We start from the raw sequence: 21,865 nt of genomic DNA on the forward strand, positions 1-21,865 counted from the left end.
GGACAGAAGGTGGCGCCAGAGTTCCACTGACAGTCAGTGCGCCTGCGTGTGGTTCGAGTCGCCTGTTGGTGCTGCTCTGAGACGGGAGTATCAGAAGCAGGGCCGTCCTCCTCCCTGACCCTGGCCCGTCGATGGGGGAAAAAAAGTGTTACAGGGGCTGGGATGCAAAGAAACACAGCGTTGCAGACTGGAACGCGGGACTGTTGTTGGTGCAGGACATGAAATATGACCACCTTTGCGGAATAATCGCTGCTGTGCACCAACAGTGAGTTTGTAAAGGCAAAAGATTGTATTTCTTCTGAGTTTAACCATTCTGCTCTGATTCACACATCTGCAGTGATGTGGGCTTTGAATTGGAGTAGAACCGCCGCGATTATACTCTACTTTGTTGGAAACTTCGTCTCCAAAGGAAACACAAAAACATCAGCTGAGGACACCGGCACACAAGGTAAAAAAAATGACGTTTTTGTTCACTTTTATTCATTTCAAAGGAACCTAGCTGGAATTACTTAGGCTAACGGAGCCGCTAGCTCGGATGCTGATGTGACCAAACTTAGCTAGCATTAGCAAGTTTGCTAGCAACATTTAATGATAAACTTTGCGCTTTTGCAAGTACTGAATATTGTTCAAAATTCTATGTTGGGCCCATAAATTAAATATGAGAACCAGTGCTGTTCATAAGCAAACGTGTAAAATACTTTTTGAATGATTTAAAACGTGTTTTGTGAGTGGTTCGTTGTTTTACGGGACTAGATTTTTTTTTTCCTCTTAATTGATCGTTCTTCTTTGTCTTTGAAACTGTCTACCTGAACATGCGCTCTAATGTCTTTATTTTGTCCGTCTCATATTTTAACAAAAGCACTGTTCTGGATAACAAAGGTGCTGTTTTGTGCCACGTTTCCCCAGTTATTAAAGCTACCACCAAGCATCACAACTTGACCAACTGACAGTATTAATTATTATTATGATCGTGTAGAAAATGAGCTTCCTTAATTTGTCTGATTTTCTCAAATATTTTCTATTTATCCTGAAGAAATGTAGGATATTAAAGCTATCTTTTGTACGTTACCATCTTACGCTATTGAAAAGTTCAAAACACGAAATATCCCAGTGCAGATACCCAATACTTACCTTCTAACTGGCTATTCTTTGTCAACCTCCTAACCATACTTTTATTCCTTTTTTAAGGAAAATGTGGGACGTTTTTGAAGTATGAATTAGAAAAAATCCCCACTATACTTCTATTTTGTAGTCACGAATCTTCCCTGGTGTTATGAAATACCAGACAGAACATAAAAAATACATTTTTTCTGCTTTAAAGTTCACTCTAATCATCTTTTGATGTTTTGCAAAAAGGGTTTCCAGTGGTATTCAAATTTTGATTATGCTGTTTAGGACATAGCGGTAGGAGTTTATTAGAAATTAGCCTCTGAGTTGTGGGTGGTAGTGTTGGTGGGGAGTAAGCCTACACTCATTTCCCATTATCCCTTTGTTTACATGCTCTCCCACTAGCTTACAATATTACAAAATCGGCAATATTGGAGCCATCCAGCCTTACAGTTTTGAGCCAGATACCAGCTCAGACGAGGAAAACGAAGAAGTACATGGATCTACTTATCTGCAAGGGGATTCATTGGAATGGAGTGGAGCAGGGAGCTTGTGGCTTGCCGATTGTAGTTTGTACATAACTACCAGCTTTCTCAAACTGCATTTTTTCATCTGCTCCCGATTCAGCATGATTTAAATAAAGAAATACTCAGAAATGCAATTTTAAGCTTAATTTTCTTCATATATGTCCTCCATCGTGTGTACATCTTTCTGTCTTCTTGTACTGACCATATTATTGGGAGCACATTGAGGACAGAAAACACTGTGAAAAGTATTAAAGTTGAAGAGTCCTTACAGTTTTCAGATAACAGATTAATAAGTTGCATCAATATAAATGTGATGTGGAAACACATGCACCTTATTGTCCCCTGAGGCAGGTTGGTACATGTCACAGGTTGGTACATGTAACAGATTTTCTGGAGGTGCTTAACCTTTTACCACAGCAGCCAATGCATGGAATCACATTCTGTTTGCATTTCATCTAGTCACAAACTTCAAAGGTCCCCTTTCATTGTGGCTGAAAACAAGAAGCAGTGTTTGTTACGATCATCGCTTTTATGTTTTTTTTACCTACACACACATTCAAAGACACGTCACAGTCATCTCTGTAGCTGGTAGCCTAGATGTGGGCTCCTCTCTGTAGTTGTGTTTACAGTTGAAATATTTATAGAAAACACAGCATACAGCATAATGATACTCTGGATTTTTTTATTTTTTTGGCCATGACATTTGTTTATTTTTTATTTTGGTATGTTGAAGCTGCCCTTTTCTGTTTTATCTTCTTTTTGTATTCACTTTCCCACACATCAACCTTTTTAATATCTTAAATCTTTTTATGATCAGGTCAATATGTAGGATCTCTTATTGTTAGTCGCGGATGCAGTATATGGTCGAGTGGAGCCAGACAATCTACCTGCATTTATAGCTCTTACTCGCATTACTGATGCCTATTATTGGCGTGGCATTGCATCTCCCGAAGACAAACATTTGTTGAACTCGAATGAGTCGTTCCAGACACTGAGCTAATCAAATCGTATTGTCACTAGTTTGCCAAGTCTGATTCATTTCACAAGATTCTGCTGCAAAAGTTCACATAAGGTCATAAGGAAGCACTGCTTTGGGGAGTCCAGGTTGAAAACCTGCTGAGACAGACCGCAGAACGTATGGGGTTTTTATTGGCACATTAAGTTAACGGTAAAGGGTCCATTTTGCCTTCAGCCTGTTGATGTATCCCAAATATTTCATGCGCCCGTTGAGTTAATGGTATCGACAAAGTCTTGATGTGATCTTGCTTTGAATCTTGCAAAGTGAGGAGATTGTGCTCTGCACCCGCTGACCGCATGTCTCTGTGCTTGTAGTGCCACAGCTTTAGTTTAATGTGGAAAACTCGTGTATTTTGGTTGTGCACCAAGTGTTTCATGCTGGGACACATTTGGCTGCTTCATATCAGTCCCGTGTTTTGTGAAGGTTTATGTAGAATGCAGTATATTAGTCTGCAACATTCTAATGATCTAATGGCTATAAGTGGAGTTGTTTAAACTTTTTGTCATTTTTACATGAAATTTAAATAAAAACAAAATCTTTTTGTCTGTTTGCAGGGACATCTCTTTGAATCTGAAACTTAATTCAATGTGTCTTTACAGAAAGCGTTAAAAGTACATTAGTTGGTTAAACATCAATTTGCATTTATTGTCTAATCATTGTATTGTATTAAAAAAGTCTGGTATTTGTTGTTTCTTCTATTTTAATCACATGACTCTGAGATGTTTTGTAATTAGACATGTGGTTCTGTTTGAGAAGGGGAAGTTTTTTTCCTCTGTGAGGTTTTAATTCTTTGCATTTGCATTGAAACCCTTTGCCAGACTAGTCAGTTAATGATTACGTGACTGAGTGTAACCTTTAATGGTTTGTTCTTTTTTTGTTTTTCCACAGTGCAATTACTGGATAGTTTCTAACCATTGTTTTTCCCTTCCGTTTCCATATTATTAATTAAACAAAAGTCTGTTCAGAATGCCACAATTTAATTAGCTTTAACCTCGGTTGACCTTGTTTTTTGAAAAAAAAAAACAACAACCAAACATTTACCGTACTCATCCATTTGAACATCTTCACTAAAATAATCTTACAATCATAACCAAAGCTATATATGCTTTTTTTTAATTCGTATATAAGCTTAGGCTAATGACCAAAAAACAAGGAATTTTGCCAATTTTCTCTACCATACAGTGAAAATCATTAATACATTTTTTACTGTAGTTCACGTTTATTTTGATATTACCATATTTCATTTGAGATTTAACTTTGCAGTGGTTTAGTTCAGACTAAAGCTAATATATCAAGAAGGCAAGCTAATCTGTCGATGAAGTAGTAACAAACACGTTGACCCGAGTACCGGTAGATTGTGAAAACCCCTGCATTTGGAAAAGCACAGAATACAGCATGTCACAATTTTCCCTGGAATGTAAAATGAAGGGTCAAATAAGGAGAAAGCAAGCAAACTTCTCAAGTGAGGTTATGTTGGGTGTATCTATTTCTGCTGGCTTTTGAAATCATGCGTCCCCGCTGCTTCAGCGACTGTAATGTAGGATAATTGCTCCACGATTGCAGGATTGGCCAGGCAGAGCGTTTTGATGCCTCCATAACTCCATATGGTGCTCAAATTTAAAGATGCATAGATACGTCTATGATTGAAAAGCAGGTTTGGAGATGTGGAGTTTAACTGCAGAGCCAGGGTCTTGGGTCATTTTTCAGCCGTCTCTTCTGGTTTGAAGCAGAAAGGAGGCCCTTTGCTTGTTTAACGATGATGTCAGCTCAGTGCTGATTTATTGGATGAGGACTGGGAGGGGACTGTTTCATTTATGTGAATGTCAGTCGTGAGTTTCCCAAGAGATTTGTCTTTCCCTTTCTGTTTTTTATGTGAGCACAGCTGGTACTCCTACAAGCATATCGCTGGGAATGGGATAGGAAGGGAAGTTTTGATCTTTTTAACTCACACAAACAGAACATTAAGGCCACAAAGAGTTTCAGTCTTGGGAATTGCAGTTTTTTTTTTCCAACCCTCTGCTGAGACGGTAACGCAATAAAGAAGAGGAATGAAGTGAAGGTTCAGAGCTGATCTTTTGTACACACACACAAAAAAAAATCCTGTGTTTGGTTTAAGGTTGACACATGGCTCTGCCAAATCTCACCCCGCACTTTGCATCATTTGCCTTCTCCTCGTTCATATGGTGCTGGCTCCCATTGTAGGAGGGGTCTGCACTGCAGTTGAACTCTCCTTTTGGGACACACTTGGTGGTTTGTCACTGACCCACGGATCCCTGAGGAGGGGGAAGGGATTGTCTTTAAGCAGGGGTAGGTATGCGTTATGCTTGTGTGTTATGGAGGGTGAGGTTTCAAGAAAGACGTTTGACAAATTTTAGTTTCTGTGAATGTGGGGGAGGTGAGACAAAAAGAGGTGGGAAAAGCTTTCAGCTGTAATTGAAAGGTCACCAAGGGTCAAGCTGCAGCCAAGGATCAAAACATGGCCTGGTTGTCACGTGTATCGAGACAGACAGACCACAAAACTCCTATTTGATTACAGTGTTTTTTATTTGTTTTCGTTGTACCTTTGGGCCATGGAAGTAAAACTCACTTTTACTTATTTTCAGCGGGTCATGTTGAACTCAAAATGCTTTGGTTTTATTAGAGCTGAAATTTCTCCATATATGTTTGGAGGACATATATACAGTAAAGAAAATGAAGCTTAGAACTTCCTTTTTGAGTATTTCTTTATTCAAATCCTCGTGAATCAGGAGCAGAAGAAAAAAAATTCTGTTTAAGCCATCGAAAATACGCTGGGCAAACTACGAGCTCCCAGCTTTGAGCTCTGAGCAACGTAGAGGGGTACAGGGGACGGGGTTGCTCTACGCCAACGGCCCCGCCCACAACTCGGAGGTGAATTTCTAAAGAACCCCTGCTGCTCTGCAGAAACTTTGTCCTAGAAAACAGTACAGGTTTTTTTATTTAGTCTAAAACGCCATAATCGTAATTAAGAGAAAACTGGGAATGATTTTAGATTGTTTATAAGAAGATGACTGGAGTGGGACTTTAAAAATGTCCAAACCTGTTTCAAGTGTCAAGCAGGATCTTTGGAAAGTCTGTAGAAATTACATCTCATTGCATTGACGATCCATTCCAGACTTTTGGTTTATAATATTCCCAGCCTTTTTGTTAGATATTTTAAATTTATGTATTAATAATTTTAAATTATGTTTTGGCTTCTCTTCATTAGTACAAAAAAAGCCTCAAAATGGGAAAATATTGGAATTTGGTTGAGATTTTGTGCTTAGAATATTACTGAAAACCATTGTTCGAAACAATTTATAAACAATTATACACATGATTAACCAAATGAATGGTTCTATTTAAATTACTTATCACTGGTGCAATTTCCTTTCTGCAGGAACCATATCTGACAAGTGGAAACTATTCTGCAGAAGCAAAGATTCGTTATTATTTCATTGCATTATTCAAGCAGTTGGTTGGGACATTGTTACCCTTCATCTTCATTAGGGAAAGTGTTAAATGTGTAGTTGTTTTTTTCCATGCGGTCCAGGGCAGGAAATGGTCTATTGTGTTAGAAGGGAAGTACAAATGGCAGGAGTCCAGAATTCTGTGGCAGACTCTTTGGCTGGCTTGTGGATTTGGAGGCCAAGCATCTGTCACTAACACTAAACCCAGTCAATGAGCAGACTGGATTTTAGATAGGTGTGTATATACCTCTACTGTGTTTCACTTGTGTTAGTCATTTTCTGTCATTGTGGGTTAGACTTGATGCACTCAGGACTGCATAAGCTGCACACTCACCGAGCTTGATGTGTTTTTGTAGAGGTGACTCTGAAAGTTCACCTCAGCGACAGCAGCACTCACCAGCCCCTGCTTGGCGCCGCCATACAGCTCTTTGCCAACAACACTCCTGTAACCTTGGACACATCAGCAGCTGATGGAAACGCCTACTTGCGCTTCTCCTTCCGCCTTGGGACTCCGCTGGTTGTCACCGCAACCAAGCCAGGATATGTGCCAAACTCTGTTCCCTGGACTCCCTCTAAATTACCTGGTAGGTCCATGTGTCTGAGAGTTTTGAGAGAAATGAAATAACAGACACATTTCCATTCAGTTCAGCCACATTTAAGAGGAGAGAGTGTCCCCAAATTATTTATTTAAAATCTGTTCATTTGTGTGTTTGCAGTTTGTGTCAGGTGTGGGAGCTAATGACGAGTGGAGTGCTCCATTACTAATTTATTGCAGTAGATGCCAAAACCCAGTGAGGGGGCTGCTTAATCTTTGCTTCACTAACACACACACACACTTCTAGACAAAATACCCCCCAAGAGCCTGCAGGATAGCATGTGTGTTGCAGGAGGGAGGTGGATTTGAAGGTTAGATTATTTTTTAAGCCAAAGAAACGGCGGCCAATTGGATTATCACGCTTACCAGCTCTGAACAATGAAGGAGTGAAAGCAGGAAGGAAGGAGAGAAGAAAGGAGTGCAGTTTGCTGGGTCAGACTTCTGTCCCACACAGCAGACAGGATAAAAGCAGGTCTATTAAACATGTAAAAAGATGCTTTAATGACCTGTTACAACTGATAGGGATCAGCAGAGTGCTTAGGTAGTCTGCTATTTGTTTCTAGGCTTACAGTGTGTCCATTACTAAAGCGTGCACTCTGTGTTTTTTTTTTCCTTCTTCCAGTGTTTTCCTCTATTAGTTTGGATCTTCTTCCAGAAAGAGCTGCTACTCTGATGGTCTATGAAGATGTTGTGGAGATTGTGTCAGGTCTACAAGGTATGCCTACAACAGTTTCAAATTTGTCTTTAAACAGATGTGGACAAAATTGCTGGTACCCATGAAAAAAACAACAACACAGCGATCACTTGAAAAAAAAAAAAACCTAAAAAATCTAATAGGAAAAAATATAAAAATCAGATTTTACCTGTGATTTTTGCTTTACAGAATCATAAAAAAATGAAATAATGGTATGAGCTAAAGAGATGGGATCCAGAGAAAAGATTAAAATAATGAGCGTAGAGACATGTTAAGCTTCAGACATCATTCTATGTCTTTAAACTTGTGATTTATCAGTCTGCTTATTAAAAAAAGAGGCAATAATTCCTCTTGAACTGTTGTTAGATATCATGATGTTAACCACACTGACTGAAGACCACAGAAAACAGAATTTTAAATCCACAACTACCCTGCATGTGGCAAATATTGATGAAAAATTAAAAGACAGAAGATACATTTCATAAAAGTCGCACTCCGATCATCTTTTGATCAATTTGCAAATCGTTCCTATTGTCCTTTTAATTATGTTTGTGCTAGTTTTAGCCAAAAACATAAACTTGTGTCATTTTCTAAGACATAATTTCTTGGCAGGAGTACACTAAAAATTTGCCTCTGAGTTGTGGGTGGGACTGATGGGTCAGATCAATGCCGCCATTCTCCTACCCATAACTTATTGTTCTGTTTAGATGCTCTCCTGCTAGCTTACAGCCCCACACACCCAACCTAACATTACCTGTACAACAAAAATGGCGAGAAATATTTGAGCTAGATGCCAGCTCAGACGAGGAAAACAAAGACGTACATGGATCTATTAGTTTACAAGTGGATGCATCAGAATGGAGCAGAGAAAGGGGGCTTGTGGCCTGCCCATTAGATTTTCTATGTAACAAATGCAATCTTTTTCAATCAGCATTTTTTCTTCTGCTCCTGATTCACAACGATTTGTATGAAGAAAAACTTAGAAATGCAAATTTGAGCTTAATTTTCTTTATATATCCTTCTTTGTCCTCCATCATCAGAGAAATGCCACAAGAACATGTTATAAACACAATTTCTATCGGAGTGGGTCTATAAAAGAAAACACAGGTAAACGATGTACATCAGCCAGATCAGAACATCTGTTTCTGTTTGAGTGGATATCATAAAAAGTTTAAACACAAGAGCAATTAAAAAACATCAATATATGTATGTCATCATAGTATTTATTAAAGGAGGCTGTCTGATTTTGTGATCAGAAATGTATTATTTTATTTACATTTTGTTTATTTTCACTTCTGCTTTCAATAAAAACCTGAAAATAAAACCTATAAGGTACTTAAAATGTTTTATTTTTTTAATAATTGTTAGGTAGCATCTGGTAAACCTGATGGAAGCACATCAAACAATATCAATCGTGACTGTATCTGTGTGTCATCGTCTTTGTTGAGCTGTAATTACATTAGATACGACTGTCCAACTCATGTTAATCAGCAACGTTTCTTTGTCCTCTGGATCTTTGTTGGTTTTTTTTTACCAACAAAGGGGAAATTTAGCATGTCGGCTATCGTGTCAGCCCGTAAAACCTTCAGAAATTTACGGCAGCCTACATTAACATAGAAACCTCTTGAGTCCACGCTGCCCAGAGCACGTGTTGGACCACAGCAGAGCATAATACAGTCCCTGTGTCTGACACACTCTGCTTTCAGAGCGCTGTGTGACCTTAAACCCCTCCCGGGGTATAATAAACCCTGCCCCGTGGCAGATTTCAAGATAATAAAAGACTGAAGGGGGGTAAAAGTGGAGAGAGAGTAGGGCATGCTGGGAAGTGGGGTGGTGGGTGGAGCATTGGGGGGGGGGGTATAGAAATGAGGGGGGGGTGGGCTCACCAACGTCCAACAGAAGGAGGAACAGATGAGGTGAGGAAAAAGGAGGAGTTGAGGAAGGGAACACGCAAAAGTACAGCAACAGTCATTTCCCATTTACCAAAAAAACAGGCACTGAAGGGAAATAACGTCCACACCTCAATTTCCAGAGCAGACTTCATAAAAAAGGCCTCCATGATCTGTTAAAAACACTCGCAGCACTTAAAGTCAGCCGGCTCGCCATCGAGGAATGTGTGCTCGACATACAGTCAGACCACAGTGACATCACCTTGCGGAGACTGGCTACATGCAGTTTTTTAGTTAGTATTATTCTTTTCATGTATATATAATGAGGAGAGAAAGTTGGTACGAAATCAAGCACTGAGAAGTGAAAAAGGAAACTGAAATGCAGCAAGATATCATACAGGTTAAAAGAAATGTGGAGCAAAGCATTACGTTTACTTTATTGATCCAGAGATATTTCCATTAAGTCTAATTGATTGTAAAAAGCATTTGCTGAGGACAAGGTATGCAAAACAACTTTGGAAAAAAAGGTGGGAATTATGGATCGTTAACTGGATGAAAAAAACTCCACTGACATGGACTAAAACTCTTAAAATTATTCATGCATTTCATGTTTTGTTTTCTCAAATTTACCTCAACATTTTTAAACCTTTTTAAAAGAATGGCTATTTTTTTCAATTATTTATAGAATTTTGGTAAAATAAAAGAAAAGGTAGTGAGAAATTTTTTCATCTGTTGATCTTTTGCTTCACAGTTTATGTAACCTGATCTGTGAGGGGCAGTGGAATCATATGCAAAATGGATGAGATGGATCCTTAGGATTTACCAGTTTAAAAGTATATAATGGTCTAGAACACACGTGTCAAACTCAAGGCCCGCGGGCCAAATGTGACCCGCCATGTGATTTTATGCAAGAGCATGAAAGTTTTTAATTTCTTAAAATAAAAGTTGGTGTGTATTTATTCAAATCTTGGGGTAATAGGACTTGAAATATTGGATTGGCCAACTATACATTAGGACTTAAATACTGTCCATATAACCTAACCTGACAGAATCAAATGTAAAAGGATTTATGCTAGAGTTACAAGCAAACATGTTTTTTCTAAGCAATTGTAATTGTCAATTTAAAAAGTTATAATTAAATAAATAAGTGAGTTATTGAACATTAAGGAGTACTTACGTTTATTTTTCATTACATTAAGTTACATGTATAAGTTATAATCTGGCCCTTTGAGGACAGCCACTATGCTGATGTAGCCCTCAGTGAAAATGAGTTTTACACCCCTGGTCTAGAAAGTAACACAAAAACACATTTTTTCAGTCTCTTCTGTTGTTTTTTATTGGATAATGATTACCTTAAATTTGTACAATTCCTTTGCCTTATAGAAACAGGATTGTTTGGATTAATTTTCATTTCTTGGATATATTTGAGCTTACTTTAGTCTAATATAGATGTTTCTGTTCTGACATGTTTTTCCATGGCTCTCAAAGGGGTAAAAGGTCAGCCAGGAGTTCATTTCCAGCGCAGAGCCCTTAGTCTTGCTTCCAACACTTCCTATGCAAACCTGACGGCCCTCTTCACTTTGGCGAGCTCCCCCTCACAAATCCAATATTTTCCCTACCTGCAAACCTTTGGCAGCAACCTCACAGGTAAGAACTGAACCTGAAATCTCGGTTGGTTAAGAAAGATTTGGCGTTGGTGACGGGGAAGACATTTACAGGGAAGAGGGAGGGACGTAATGAAAGACACTACCCCGAGAGGCCTTTCCGTCTGATCTGCTGAAACACAATAGCCTCCTGTGTGTGTTCTGTCCCAACACAACCCTCATCAATGAAGGCTTTCAAAAATCCATTTTATTTCTCCCTCAGCTTCAATTTCTGCCCAACGTTCACCTTGTTTTCCCATTACTCAAACCGTCTCCCTCGAGGCAGCGCTTGCATATTTGTGCTTTGTAGAGATGAAGTGTTTTCCCACTTCAGCGTCCGGGTCGCTGTACCCCCCTCCTGCTGCCACGTTTCCTGTCTGTCTTTTGTCTTTCTTCCTGCCCGTCTTTCCCTGACAGCTCTCCTTTAAATCTCCAATCCCACCCACCCTTACACACCTTAATCCCTCTCCCTTTCATTTCTGCTGCGGTTTTCTAACGCTCTCCTGCCTGCTCTCTCACAGGCACAGAGAAGAAGTTGGAACTGACTCCCGTTGCAGCCATTTCTGTTCACCTGTTGGCCAGCGATGGAGCGGAGCTACAGGTGAACGGGCCAATCACAGTTTCCCTGCCCCTGCCAAGTGACAGCACCCTCAAAGAAAATGATCACATCCCCGCATGGAGATTTGACCCTCGTTTAGGTATGTACTAATGGAAATGCACAACTTTCTATGAATGAGTGTTTATCATTGGGTAGAAAATAACAAATGATTCTGAACTGTTAAAAAACTTGGTCTTCGATCTAGGTTTATTTAATGTGTGTTAGAAATATGTGATATTAGAAGTAAATAATTAGCAAAAGTATTACTACAAACCACATGCCTCAACTTACTGTGTGATAAATAACATTATTCATACAATAAGCAGCATAATCACAATAATCTGCAAATCTAAGTGCTGATACACATCACAAGTTTGGACTTCAAAAATATAATCACTTGTGGGTCAGTTATACCTTCAGCTCAACTAAACGGTGAGCATTCTGCGAGGATGTTTTGAGAGACAAGAGGTGCCTCAGCTCCCTCTGGACTCCCTGATTTATGTCTGCTATTTTAACCCTGTATGCCAAACATCCAACTGCGCGACACACCCAGTTCCTCTCGGAAAAGCTGCTAGAAAGACGGTGGGTCAGCAAACCAAACGCTCTTTTGCTTCCCCACTTGTCCCCGATTTCCTGCTGTGTCATTTTTGAGCTCTTGCCATTGCAGACAGGAATTTTAATGAAGGTCTTCTGATGAAACAAAATGTTCTGCTTTGTTTGGAATTTTTATTTTGAGCAAAGTACACATCTTTTCACCTCTAATGGGATAGCTCTTAAACTCTGTTATAAGGGGCTTTAGAAATATCCTAAAAAGTCTTATTAAAGGAAACCTTCAAAAACCTCTAGAAACCCTGTGGGAGTTTTTTAGGAAGTCGTACAAGCTCCCATTGACACATTACGACACACTGCTGCATATTGGTGTGGTGACTAATCTTTTGGCTCACAATGTGCAGCATTAGCAATTATCTGGAGTTGAGTTCAACTATTTTACCTTTTTTTCCCCTTGTTTTTAGGTTTCTCACTATTTATTACGTGACGGACAAAAGCAGCATTTTAAGTAAAGAGTGAACTGAAGCAGCAAACTTAAGCATCACTAGAAACAAGGAACTCAATTTGAATTAAGAGCTTCACAGAACGGAGGGAAAATCCACCAGAATGTATTTTTGCCTCCAGTCCTACGAGTCGGTTTTCCTTTCTGCTTTTCTTATTATTTTTTGTCTTTTTCTAGTAAACAGCCGCATGATGTCATTCCCTACATGTTGAGACGCAGTGTAGCTTGAACGCGAGACAAAAGATTTATTATACAAACATTGCAGGACGTGTTATATGTAAAAATAATAAATAACTTGGCGAACTTTCTTAGTAACAGGCCTCATATTCCCTCAAGCAACGCCTATCATTCAGTGTGTCATTGTTGTCATTTTGTCACGTTGGTAGATGTTTGAAAAATAATCCACAGGATATCAAAAAATCGTGCTGTAAACTCAGAAATGAGCAAAGAGGGGATACACCTGTAAGGCTGAATAGTCTCAGACTATATCAGCATCATAAACTTAGGAAAATGGCTTTGAGAAAACTAGGAACACACACTTTTGCCCCGAACACGGCCTGCATTAGTGAATAGTTCCAAAGCAGAAGTCCCAACCTCTTCAAGCTTCATCTCTTGTTCCCAAGCAACAGATCAAATAAGTAGCACAACAGAAGGCCTTAACTCCTAATTTATTTGCCTTTGAACTGTTAACTGTTTAAAAGCACAAGTGTGGTTGTGCTTGAGTCCAGCTGAGAATAATAAATCTGGCCTCTTTAGAAGAATATTCTGTTTTGCCTTCGCAGAATAGAGGCAGTTTTGGTTCCAAACAATGTGCACATGGACGACACACAGAAAAAACCTGTTTCTCTAGTATAACTGACAATCACTTGTCTTTTTGGATGGCATAAGCGTGGAGCAGCACCATGTCGGTCACAAATAAACCCCAAGCTCACCTGCAGTTTGACTGTGATTCACAAACAAGACACGCCTTCATCCTGAGGGATGCAAATACTCACATGATGAACTGACTATGACCTGTCATGCTCGTCGTGTTGATTTAGCATGAAAGGGTAGAAAGGGAGAAGTGATATATACCGTACATATATATGGGCCTTATTGACATTCAGAATGTTTGCACAACTTCAGAAGTTTTGAGTTTTCCGCTGCTGTATTGTCAGGAAGCGTGGGAACGGGGCCTTTACATGTCCTTATTAATAACAGGTCACTCCAACAGTGAGCGGAGTCCCCTGTGGACAGGATTCAAACAGGACTCCGGTGATTCCAGGCAGGACTGGGCAAAGGCCTGAGTGTGTGAGGGAGATGCTGAGTCACACAGCCTCTTTCATTTATTTTGCTTCTCTTCTCTCTTTTCTCTTATCTCTCATTCCATTTCTCATCTATGTTCGGTCTTGTTTGCCATGCTTAAAATCTGTTTTTAGGTATTTCCTTTTTAAAAATCCTCATCGCTTGTCTCTGTTTTTAGTGTTGATGCAAATTCCTGACTTCTCGCACAAATTTGCATAAGCATAAAAGCAGATTAGCATGTTAGCCCTGTGACCCAGAAGATCAAAAGGGGTTTCTCTCTGGTTTACTGTGAGTTTATCAATCAGTGGCTTTGTAGAGGATTTTTTTTGTACCAACAGTATTAAAATAGTTGTTGTGCTCAGTGGTTTGCTTTAGAAAGCCTCTTTATTTTTGCTTATATGGTGCCCCCTTGTGGTTGGTTTTAGTACTGTCAAGCTATTTTCTGGTTCCTTCAGACTGTGCTGTTTTTCTTTTTGAGTTATCATAGCATCTTTATGCCCTAAGATGAAAACAAACAAACAATTGAAGGGGCGACCCATTTAGTATTCTGAGATAGCAATCAGAATATCAACATGGAGTGGTGTGAGCCAAAATGTTTTTCCACCTTAGAGAAAATGTGAAGATGAAAGTTTATTATGAATGCACAAGTCACATCAGTCCAAGTGGCACTTCTTTGTCCACACTCAACCAGGTGGAGTCTGTTCAGAGTATCTGCATGTGATGAAGTTGTTGGTTTGGTGCTAGCGCACTTTGTGAAGCTATTTCTGACACAGAAATCAATGGGATATTTAAGCTCTGTGATCGTGTGTTCGTGCAGGCGCCTGGATTAAGAGCAGCTGGGGTCACGTGCAGAGGGAGGGGAACCAGCTCACTTTGACCTACATTGCTCCTCAGCTGGGGTATTGGGTGGCTGCCATGTCCCCTCTGCACTCAGGTGAGAGGCTACTGGGTAAACATGACAGAAACATGTCTTCACATGACATTTTTCACGATGAGTCAACCCTTTTTCATCAAATCTTCAGAAAACTATCGTAATTTAATGGGTTTGATTTTGCTAAACGCATATGGCATTAAAAGGTTTTTCTTTCCTGTGGATAATTCCCCACAGGTCCAATGGTTGCGAAAGACATCAGTACATACCACACGGTTTTCCTGCTGGCCATACTGGGAGGCATGGCCCTCATCCTCCTCTGTTTGCTCTGCCTTCTGCTGTATTACTGCAGGTCTGTGTCATTCACAATTTGTTAAGTATTTGTGTATTTTTTTAATAAAAGCTGTCCCATAAAACAGGCTAAAACATGTACAAAGAAAGAACTTTGGTATAAATCTGGTCTCTTTAGGGCAGTGGTCTCCAACCCTGTTCCTCTTGAGCTACTGCCCAGCTTGTTCTGCAGCTAACCCTGTTTCAGTAATTATTAGACATCTGGATCAGTTGTGTTCAGTCAATTAGAAACTGGCCTCACTCAGTCCAGCTGATCAGGAATGACTGAAGCGGGGTTAGCTGCAAAACAAACAAACAGGACAGTGCCACAGGGGAGTGGCTCATGACGAACAGAGTTGGAGATGCCTGCTTTAGGGGTTAACTGCAACTTGTTGTCAAAACCCCAACATGGTTTTAAATCTCAATAATGCTTAATATTGATATTTGTTGTCGTTGACCAGACGTCGTTGTTTGAAGCCAAGAGGGTCCCATCGCAAGATTACGCTGTCCTCTGGTCTGGACAGCAGTAAGAAGGATCAAGCCACCTCCATGTCTCACATGAACCTCATCAGCAATGAGGTTAGCTGTACTGTGACCAAAAAAAAATTACTTTTGAAGTATTTTGAATAATATTTTCCCTTGTTTTGTTTAGCTGAGTGTAGGTTACTTTAATGTATACGTTTTTCTCACATTCAGGTGCAACTGGAACTGGTTTCAACCGCCACTGAACCTGACATGACCACGCCAATGCTGAAGCCTTCGCCACTGGAGCATCAGGACAATCAGCGTCATCACAGTCTGATCCAGCACAGCAAACAGAGCCGTTCGTCTCTCGGAAACCACAGCCTTCACGGTTCTTCGCTTGGCAACCTGACACCCCGCAGCAGAGACTATCGTCAGTCTGCAGAGACATTCCAGTTGAAGGCCGCTCTGTTGTCTGGGACGGAAAGGAGTTACCGTCAATCCTACACCTCTGTCTGCTCATCCAGCAACCAGATTTCAGAGGCCCTGTCATCATGCAATCCCGCTCAGGCTTCTGTCACGCAACTGAGCAGCATTGGGATTATTGATTGCATCTCTCCGTCCTCTCCTCCTCATTCCCCCTGCAGGGGGGAAGGGGGTGACTGCAGGGCCCCCGACTATCTTCTCTCCCGCTCTGTTGATCACTTGGAGCGTCCCAACCCACAGCTGCTCTCTCGGCCGGGCCAGCTGCTGTGCTGCGGTTCTGTAGATCTGCTGAGTGGAGGAGAAGGCTACTCGAGAGTGCGCCCCACTCTGGTCATCCCTGCACACTACATGCGACTTCCCGGGGAGCACCCTCTGTCTGGCCAGGCGTTGCTCCTGCAGGCTGACCAGCAGAGTGATTTAGAGACCATCCAGGCCGAGCTGAACGCCCAGCAACCCCGGGGGCAAACCCCCACTGACTGCTCCCCAGTTTCCACCAGTCAGAGTGACGGAGAAAATCTGGGTTTGTCAGAGTCTCTGTCTATCCCGTCAGCGCTCGGAGAAACAGCTCTGGTGGAAATTAACAGAGAAGACACTTTGCTGGCTGAGAAGACACTGATGGAGCTGAGAGGAGGGAAACCTCTGCCTCACCCTCGAGCTTGGTTCGTCTCGCTCGACGGACGCTCCAACGCTCATATACGCCACTCATACATTGACCTCCAGCGGGCAGGATGCTACAATAACTCACAACCCTCAGAAGGTCAGCAGGACGGCAGCAGCAGTCGGCATGGCAGTGGGAACGATGCCAGCCTGGACTCTGGTGTGGACCTAAATGAGCACAGAGGGGGGCGGAGGGGCAGGGATGCAGGAAAAGAGATGGAGACGGAAAGATCCAAGGGTGCAGCAGCAGCTAAAACCTACACCCAACTGGTATATGTGGATGATCTGGAGGGGGGTGGACACGAGGAGAAGTGCAGTCCCAAAAATAGCAAAGCAGAACCTTCACTGTCAGACGGAGCAGAAGGCAACGGAGGGGAAACGGAGCAGAGGAGTGTGGAGATCCAAAAAGCTGAAGAGTTACAAATCCAAGAGGAAGCCCCCTCACTGTCCCCAGTGTCCCCCTCCTCCCCCCCTCCCCTCCCAACCCCAGAGGGAGTGACATTCAGGACTGATCATGCACTGCTGTCCGTCTCCCCGGATGATGATGCAGCACATGAAGATGGAGAGGAGGAGAGGAAAAGCCCCTGGCAGAGAAGGGAGGAGCGCCCCCTGCTGGCCTTCAACATGAAATGACCATTGCCAACAGTCTGGCCGGCTCTAAAAGACCTTTTGGGTGCTTTTTTAAAATATGTTTAAAACATACAATCAGTTATCATTCTGTGCACAAGGAAAATTCTAAATTCCGCCCAATCGTGTATAGTTTGATAATTAGCAGCTTTTAAATACAAAGTAGATATAAGGGAGAAACTAATAATAAAACTGAAGGATTAGAATGACACGTGGTTATGTTTACCAACAAGTGGCTTAAAACGTCACCTGTATTTAGTAAACTGTCCGTTCTCCCAACTGCTCATCTCTTTAGTTCAGGTAAATTCAGAATGACAAAACCTAATCTGTCTGCCATCCCGCTTTCTCAATTACATGAAGGAAATAATCTGTTTAAAGTAGCACTAAACAAAACTATTTTAGCACTGGGATCTGGAACTGTTGAGGATCCTTTTGAGAACTTCAAAGTACAGTTTTGAAATGACCACTGTTTTTTTATGCCTTAGCTGTATGACGTGACACGTTGCCGGGGCAAGCCAAACGGTCTCGGGAGTTTCCACATTATATGCACAAAGATGTATGCCTTTTTTAAATATGAAACAAAAAGCCTTGCAATCAGATAGAAATCGTTTGATGGGTGGTTCTGTGGAGCTTTGACCAAAGGAACCCTTTTTTTTCTTCAGCCATATTGGCCTGAATCCACTGACAGAACCCAGGAATTTAATAGTTTAACCATTGTGATTTTTTTATTTTTATTGTTTAACGGTTGTGGATAAAATACGTCCCAAAAAAGAGCAGAAAATGCTTCTCTTTTTTAGGAACGTTGAGAATTTTTTTGTATGTTCCAGCACTACAGCGAGATCAGTCTTGATGCAAAGGGCGATTTCTCCTCCAGTTGAAAACAGCGGGCCCTGCAGGTGCATGTATGTACTGCAGGAGGGGAGGAGGTTTTTGCTTCATAATTAAACCACTACTTTTTTTAATTCCTTAACCAAATGATGTGACCTATAACACTAAGCTGGTGAGCAAGGATGTATTACCACTACACCACTGTAGTCCCAGAAACAAAGGTTTGATGATAGGAAGGGGATACAACTGTTGAACCACTGACATGCATATTTTTGCTCTATGCATCACTTTCTTAACAGCTGCTTGAGAAGCCTTCTTTTTGTAAATATAAACCACCTTGATTTTCATTGCCAACATGAAGTATTTTACGTAAAAATTGCTATTTTTTATTTCTTTAACCTCGTTGATGGATTTTATTTCATGTCTAGTTCTGCGTAAAAGCTGCAACACGCCTATCTTCACATTGATTTTGGAAAAACACCAGTTTGCTGTGTCTCACCTTTTTGTCTGACCACACCCCCACGATCCAAGTGCCTTTGAACAATGTTATTCTGCAAGGCGTGTGTTGGACACACCACCTTGTGTTTTTTTTTTTTTTTGTTTTTTTACATTTTTTGGGTTGTTTTCTCGTCCTGTCTCTCTTCTCTACCTCAGCCTTCACTTTCTCTCCTGCTTGTGAAAGAGAGCATGCAGTACGTTTTCCTCCTAGCTAGTATATTTCAAAGCTACATCGCAGGATTTGTCAGGAACAGCCTACCCAACTGCTGCAACCATAAACTCTACTGGAGTCTACAAGATGCTGGTGTTTTAGAAACGGGGATTGAGGGTTTTTTTAGGGTCGCACATCAAAAGGAGAAGCTATGACTTCACTGAACTTTCTTATTCTTTGTTTTTTTGGGAGGATGAATGTTTTTCATAAATGTGTTTGTAGTATTGGGAGTGTCCATCTGCTGCTGAATGAGGTTACTTGGGATATGGTCAACATGAATTGAATCAACATTTGTGTAGTCCCTCCAGTCACGTTTGTGTAGTCCCTCCAGTCACGTCGCAGAGAGTTTTTAGTTCTTTTCCTGCCCCCGTCTGAATTGTTGACAGGTTTCCGTCTCTTGGTATCACCCAGCAGCCTCAAATTACGGGATAAAGTAGAGATCCGTTATCCAGAGTGAGTGTAAATTGGCTTCTTGCATTATATTTGAAACGTATTATTCCAAATAAACACCTAAAGGAGAACTATTTGTGTACTTTCGTGTGTAAACTCCTCTAGCAGACGTCCTTAACTGGACATAATCTAACAACTTTTCAAGATAGATAACATTGTGATATAAAATTAAACAACTAATAGCATCAAAATGTTGTTTTTCTGTAAATGTAGCTAAATTTTCCTTAAGATAGAAATCCGTCCTGCTGTCTGTTTAATGGTGTAATATGGGGGGAATTTTACAGTTCTGGGCTGCAGCACACTGCTTTCATTATGACTATATCATCTGACTATATGGCTGCACATCAAAGATTTAGTCACAGAGCAAATGGGACTAAAGCTTCAGTCACACATAACAGGTTTTTACTCTGCAGGCTCCCAAATACAATCCAGATAATACACAAAACAAACACAAGTTTTCATTGTTTTCACTACTTATTAGTTTAATATGTGTACATACCAGCATGTAGTGCAGGCCTAAACAACAAACCGTGCAGTTAGTTCACCGTGTGGTAATAGAGGTTCAGAACTGGGATGCCCAGGAAAACAAGCTTCAAGAGAGGTAGTAGTCCTGACACCACACTAAGTCAACTGGTTAAAAAAAAAAACATACTTGCTGTAGAGCTCGGTGAAGTCTGCAGATTTAATTCAAGGTGCAAACTATCAGACTTCAGAACTCCATCCTCAGATTCAGTTTCCAAAATGTCAATTTTCTCACTTGCATCTTTTTCACCTGCAAGATAAACTATCTAAATCAACCATACATAGGCTGCATGGTGGTGTAGTGGTTAGCACGCTCACTTCACGGCAAGAAGATCCTGATTCAAAACCCTGCTGGGAAGCTGGGACCCTTCTGTGTGGAGTTGGCATGTTCTCGTCGTGCATGTGTAGGTTTTCTCCAGGCAATCTGGATTCCTCCCACTGCTTAAAAAAATGCTTCATAGGTTTAATGGGGATTCTTAAATGTCTTGTTAGTGGCCATCTGATGACCAGGATAAGTATCAGACATGTACAACACCTTCAGCTGACTGTAGCTGGATAGGCTCCAGCATCTCTGTGACGCTGCAATGGGAATCAGAAGTGGTAAATGGCGTATATAAAGCGCTTATCAGTCACAGTACCATTCACACAGTGATGGTGGCTCTGCTCCCAAACACTGGCATCAGCCTATAACCACCAGGAGCAAATGTAGATTTAATGTCTTGTCCAAGGTCACTTCAGAAATTCAGAAGCCATCTGCTCTACTTCTGCACCACAGCCACCCCAGGAGACGTGGACAATGAACGGATGGAATGAGGAGAGTATGAGTAATTTTCTCTTGCCTACAAAAATCTATAACAGCCATGAATACCTAAATCCGCAGCAGAAACCATTGCAACCAGGATTGCATTGGTAAGCAATGATAAAAAAATTAACATTAAATTCATGCTTCCTTGGGGATGTTTACAAAAAGCAGCTTTCATTGGTTTCCTTTTTCAGTACACTGAAAGGAAAATATTTGAACAATTTAAATAATATTGTCACTCTGTTGGTGAGAGGCAAAAAAAAGGTTTTTAAAATGTTTATGTAGGCATGATTATTTATTATTAAAAGAATACGCCATTACATGTAAAAGTAGGAAGTAATCCTCTAGAATACTACTTGGTAACTAGTTTCTTTTGGAAAAACAATTAAGAGTTTTCTTTATTTGTCTTTCTTTGACATGTATTGTAAAATTATAAACAAACAAATAAAAATCATCAAAAGTAACTTTTTATTTTAATTTACTTGTTTTAACTGGATAAAAAGTCATTCAATATAAAACTTATTTTACTAAAGTAACCTAGAAAACTGCAACAGTGCATCCTAGTTATAAGAAATTAACATACGTTTTATTCAAAAAAATTAAATAAAAACTACTTTACTTTTTTTAAAGAATAAAAACATTTTTAATCGTTTTTAATTTTGGCCAGAGAACATTTTTGAGTTTTTTACATAAAACATTTCCATGGCTGAAAACTTGTTTGCCTAATTTTTCCCTATAGGGGGCGCCAACTCCTTCGACATTTTCTTTGTGTTTTCATCTCTCGCCCATTTCCCGGGAGCTCTTAATTTAACGTTGCCTGTTTTAAATAAACTGTTTCATGATGGCGGAAGACAGTGAATCCGCAGCCAGTCAACAGAGCCTGGAGTTGGACGACCAGGATACTTGCGGGATAGACGGAGACAACGAGGAAGAGAATGAACATATGCAGGGGTGAGGGGTGGCCTGTCCTGTCCGACTGTGAAACGCAATAATGTTTTTTTTCCCCCTGCCAGTTTGTGAGTGGCTAGCACAGTTAGCTTGCTAATGTTAGCAGACGCAAATGTCGTAAAGCTGGTAAAACGTAGAAAATGTATAGCGAATGCTTTTCCTTTGTAGTATGTTGTGCGTTTTGGCGTCCCCCCCTACAGTTGCTGTCCCAACTGAACGGCATGACCGCCATTCATGAGGACGAACCGTTAGTTAGCCCGCACGAAGTAGCTCAGCTGTCATTCGTTGCTATGGAAGTGA

The 21,865-nt window shown here is 40.7% G+C and overlaps 2 protein-coding genes across 5 annotated transcripts in view; both read left to right on the top strand.

Annotated features, from left to right (window-relative positions):
- fam171a1 (family with sequence similarity 171 member A1) lies at positions 1-19,364 on the top strand. 3 transcript variants are annotated; one of them, XM_023963968.2, is made up of 10 exons: positions 1-265; positions 338-448; positions 6,476-6,703; positions 7,337-7,429; positions 10,786-10,944; positions 11,462-11,638; positions 14,691-14,807; positions 14,982-15,096; positions 15,536-15,653; positions 15,771-19,364. In XM_023963968.2, coding segments are annotated over exons 1-10 (2,661 nt in total). In that variant the 5' UTR covers positions 1-264; the 3' UTR covers positions 17,313-19,364. The 3 variants fall into 3 exon arrangements, with proteins under 3 accessions (XP_023819736.1, XP_078788765.1, XP_078788766.1); XM_078932639.1 differs by lacking the exons at positions 1-265; positions 338-448 and adding an exon at positions 4,818-4,959; XM_078932640.1 differs by lacking the exons at positions 1-265; positions 338-448 and adding an exon at positions 6,836-6,910 and having other exon boundaries at positions 6,570-6,703.
- Positions 18,719-21,865, top strand: part of nmt2 (N-myristoyltransferase 2) — a 10,609-nt gene continuing 7,462 nt past the window's right edge. The window contains exon 1 of one of the 2 annotated variants that reach the window (XM_004077879.5): positions 18,719-21,568. In XM_004077879.5, coding sequence (XP_004077927.1) covers positions 21,456-21,568 — 113 coding nt within the window. In that variant the 5' untranslated portion in view covers positions 18,719-21,455. The remainder of the gene's footprint in view (positions 21,569-21,865) is intronic. The other variant, XM_011485252.4, reaches the window with a different exon arrangement.

The sequence above is a fragment of the Oryzias latipes genome, chromosome 16, assembly GCF_053564925.1.
Source record: "Oryzias latipes strain Hd-rR chromosome 16, Olatipes_Hd-rR_3.1".
NCBI classification, from domain to species: Eukaryota; Metazoa; Chordata; class Actinopteri; order Beloniformes; family Adrianichthyidae; genus Oryzias; species Oryzias latipes.

Bases quoted from the DNA above. Each gene is read 5' to 3' on its own strand.
- fam171a1 (XM_078932639.1), top strand. From the start codon at position 4,833: ATGGTGCTGGCTCCCATTGTAGGAGGGGTCTGCACTGCAGTTGAACTC. The intron at 11,639-14,690 runs GTATGTACTAAT...GTGTTCGTGCAG, and splicing joins GAGATTTGACCCTCGTTTAG to GCGCCTGGATTAAGAGCAGC. The intron at 14,808-14,981 runs GTGAGAGGCTAC...AATTCCCCACAG, and splicing joins CATGTCCCCTCTGCACTCAG to GTCCAATGGTTGCGAAAGAC.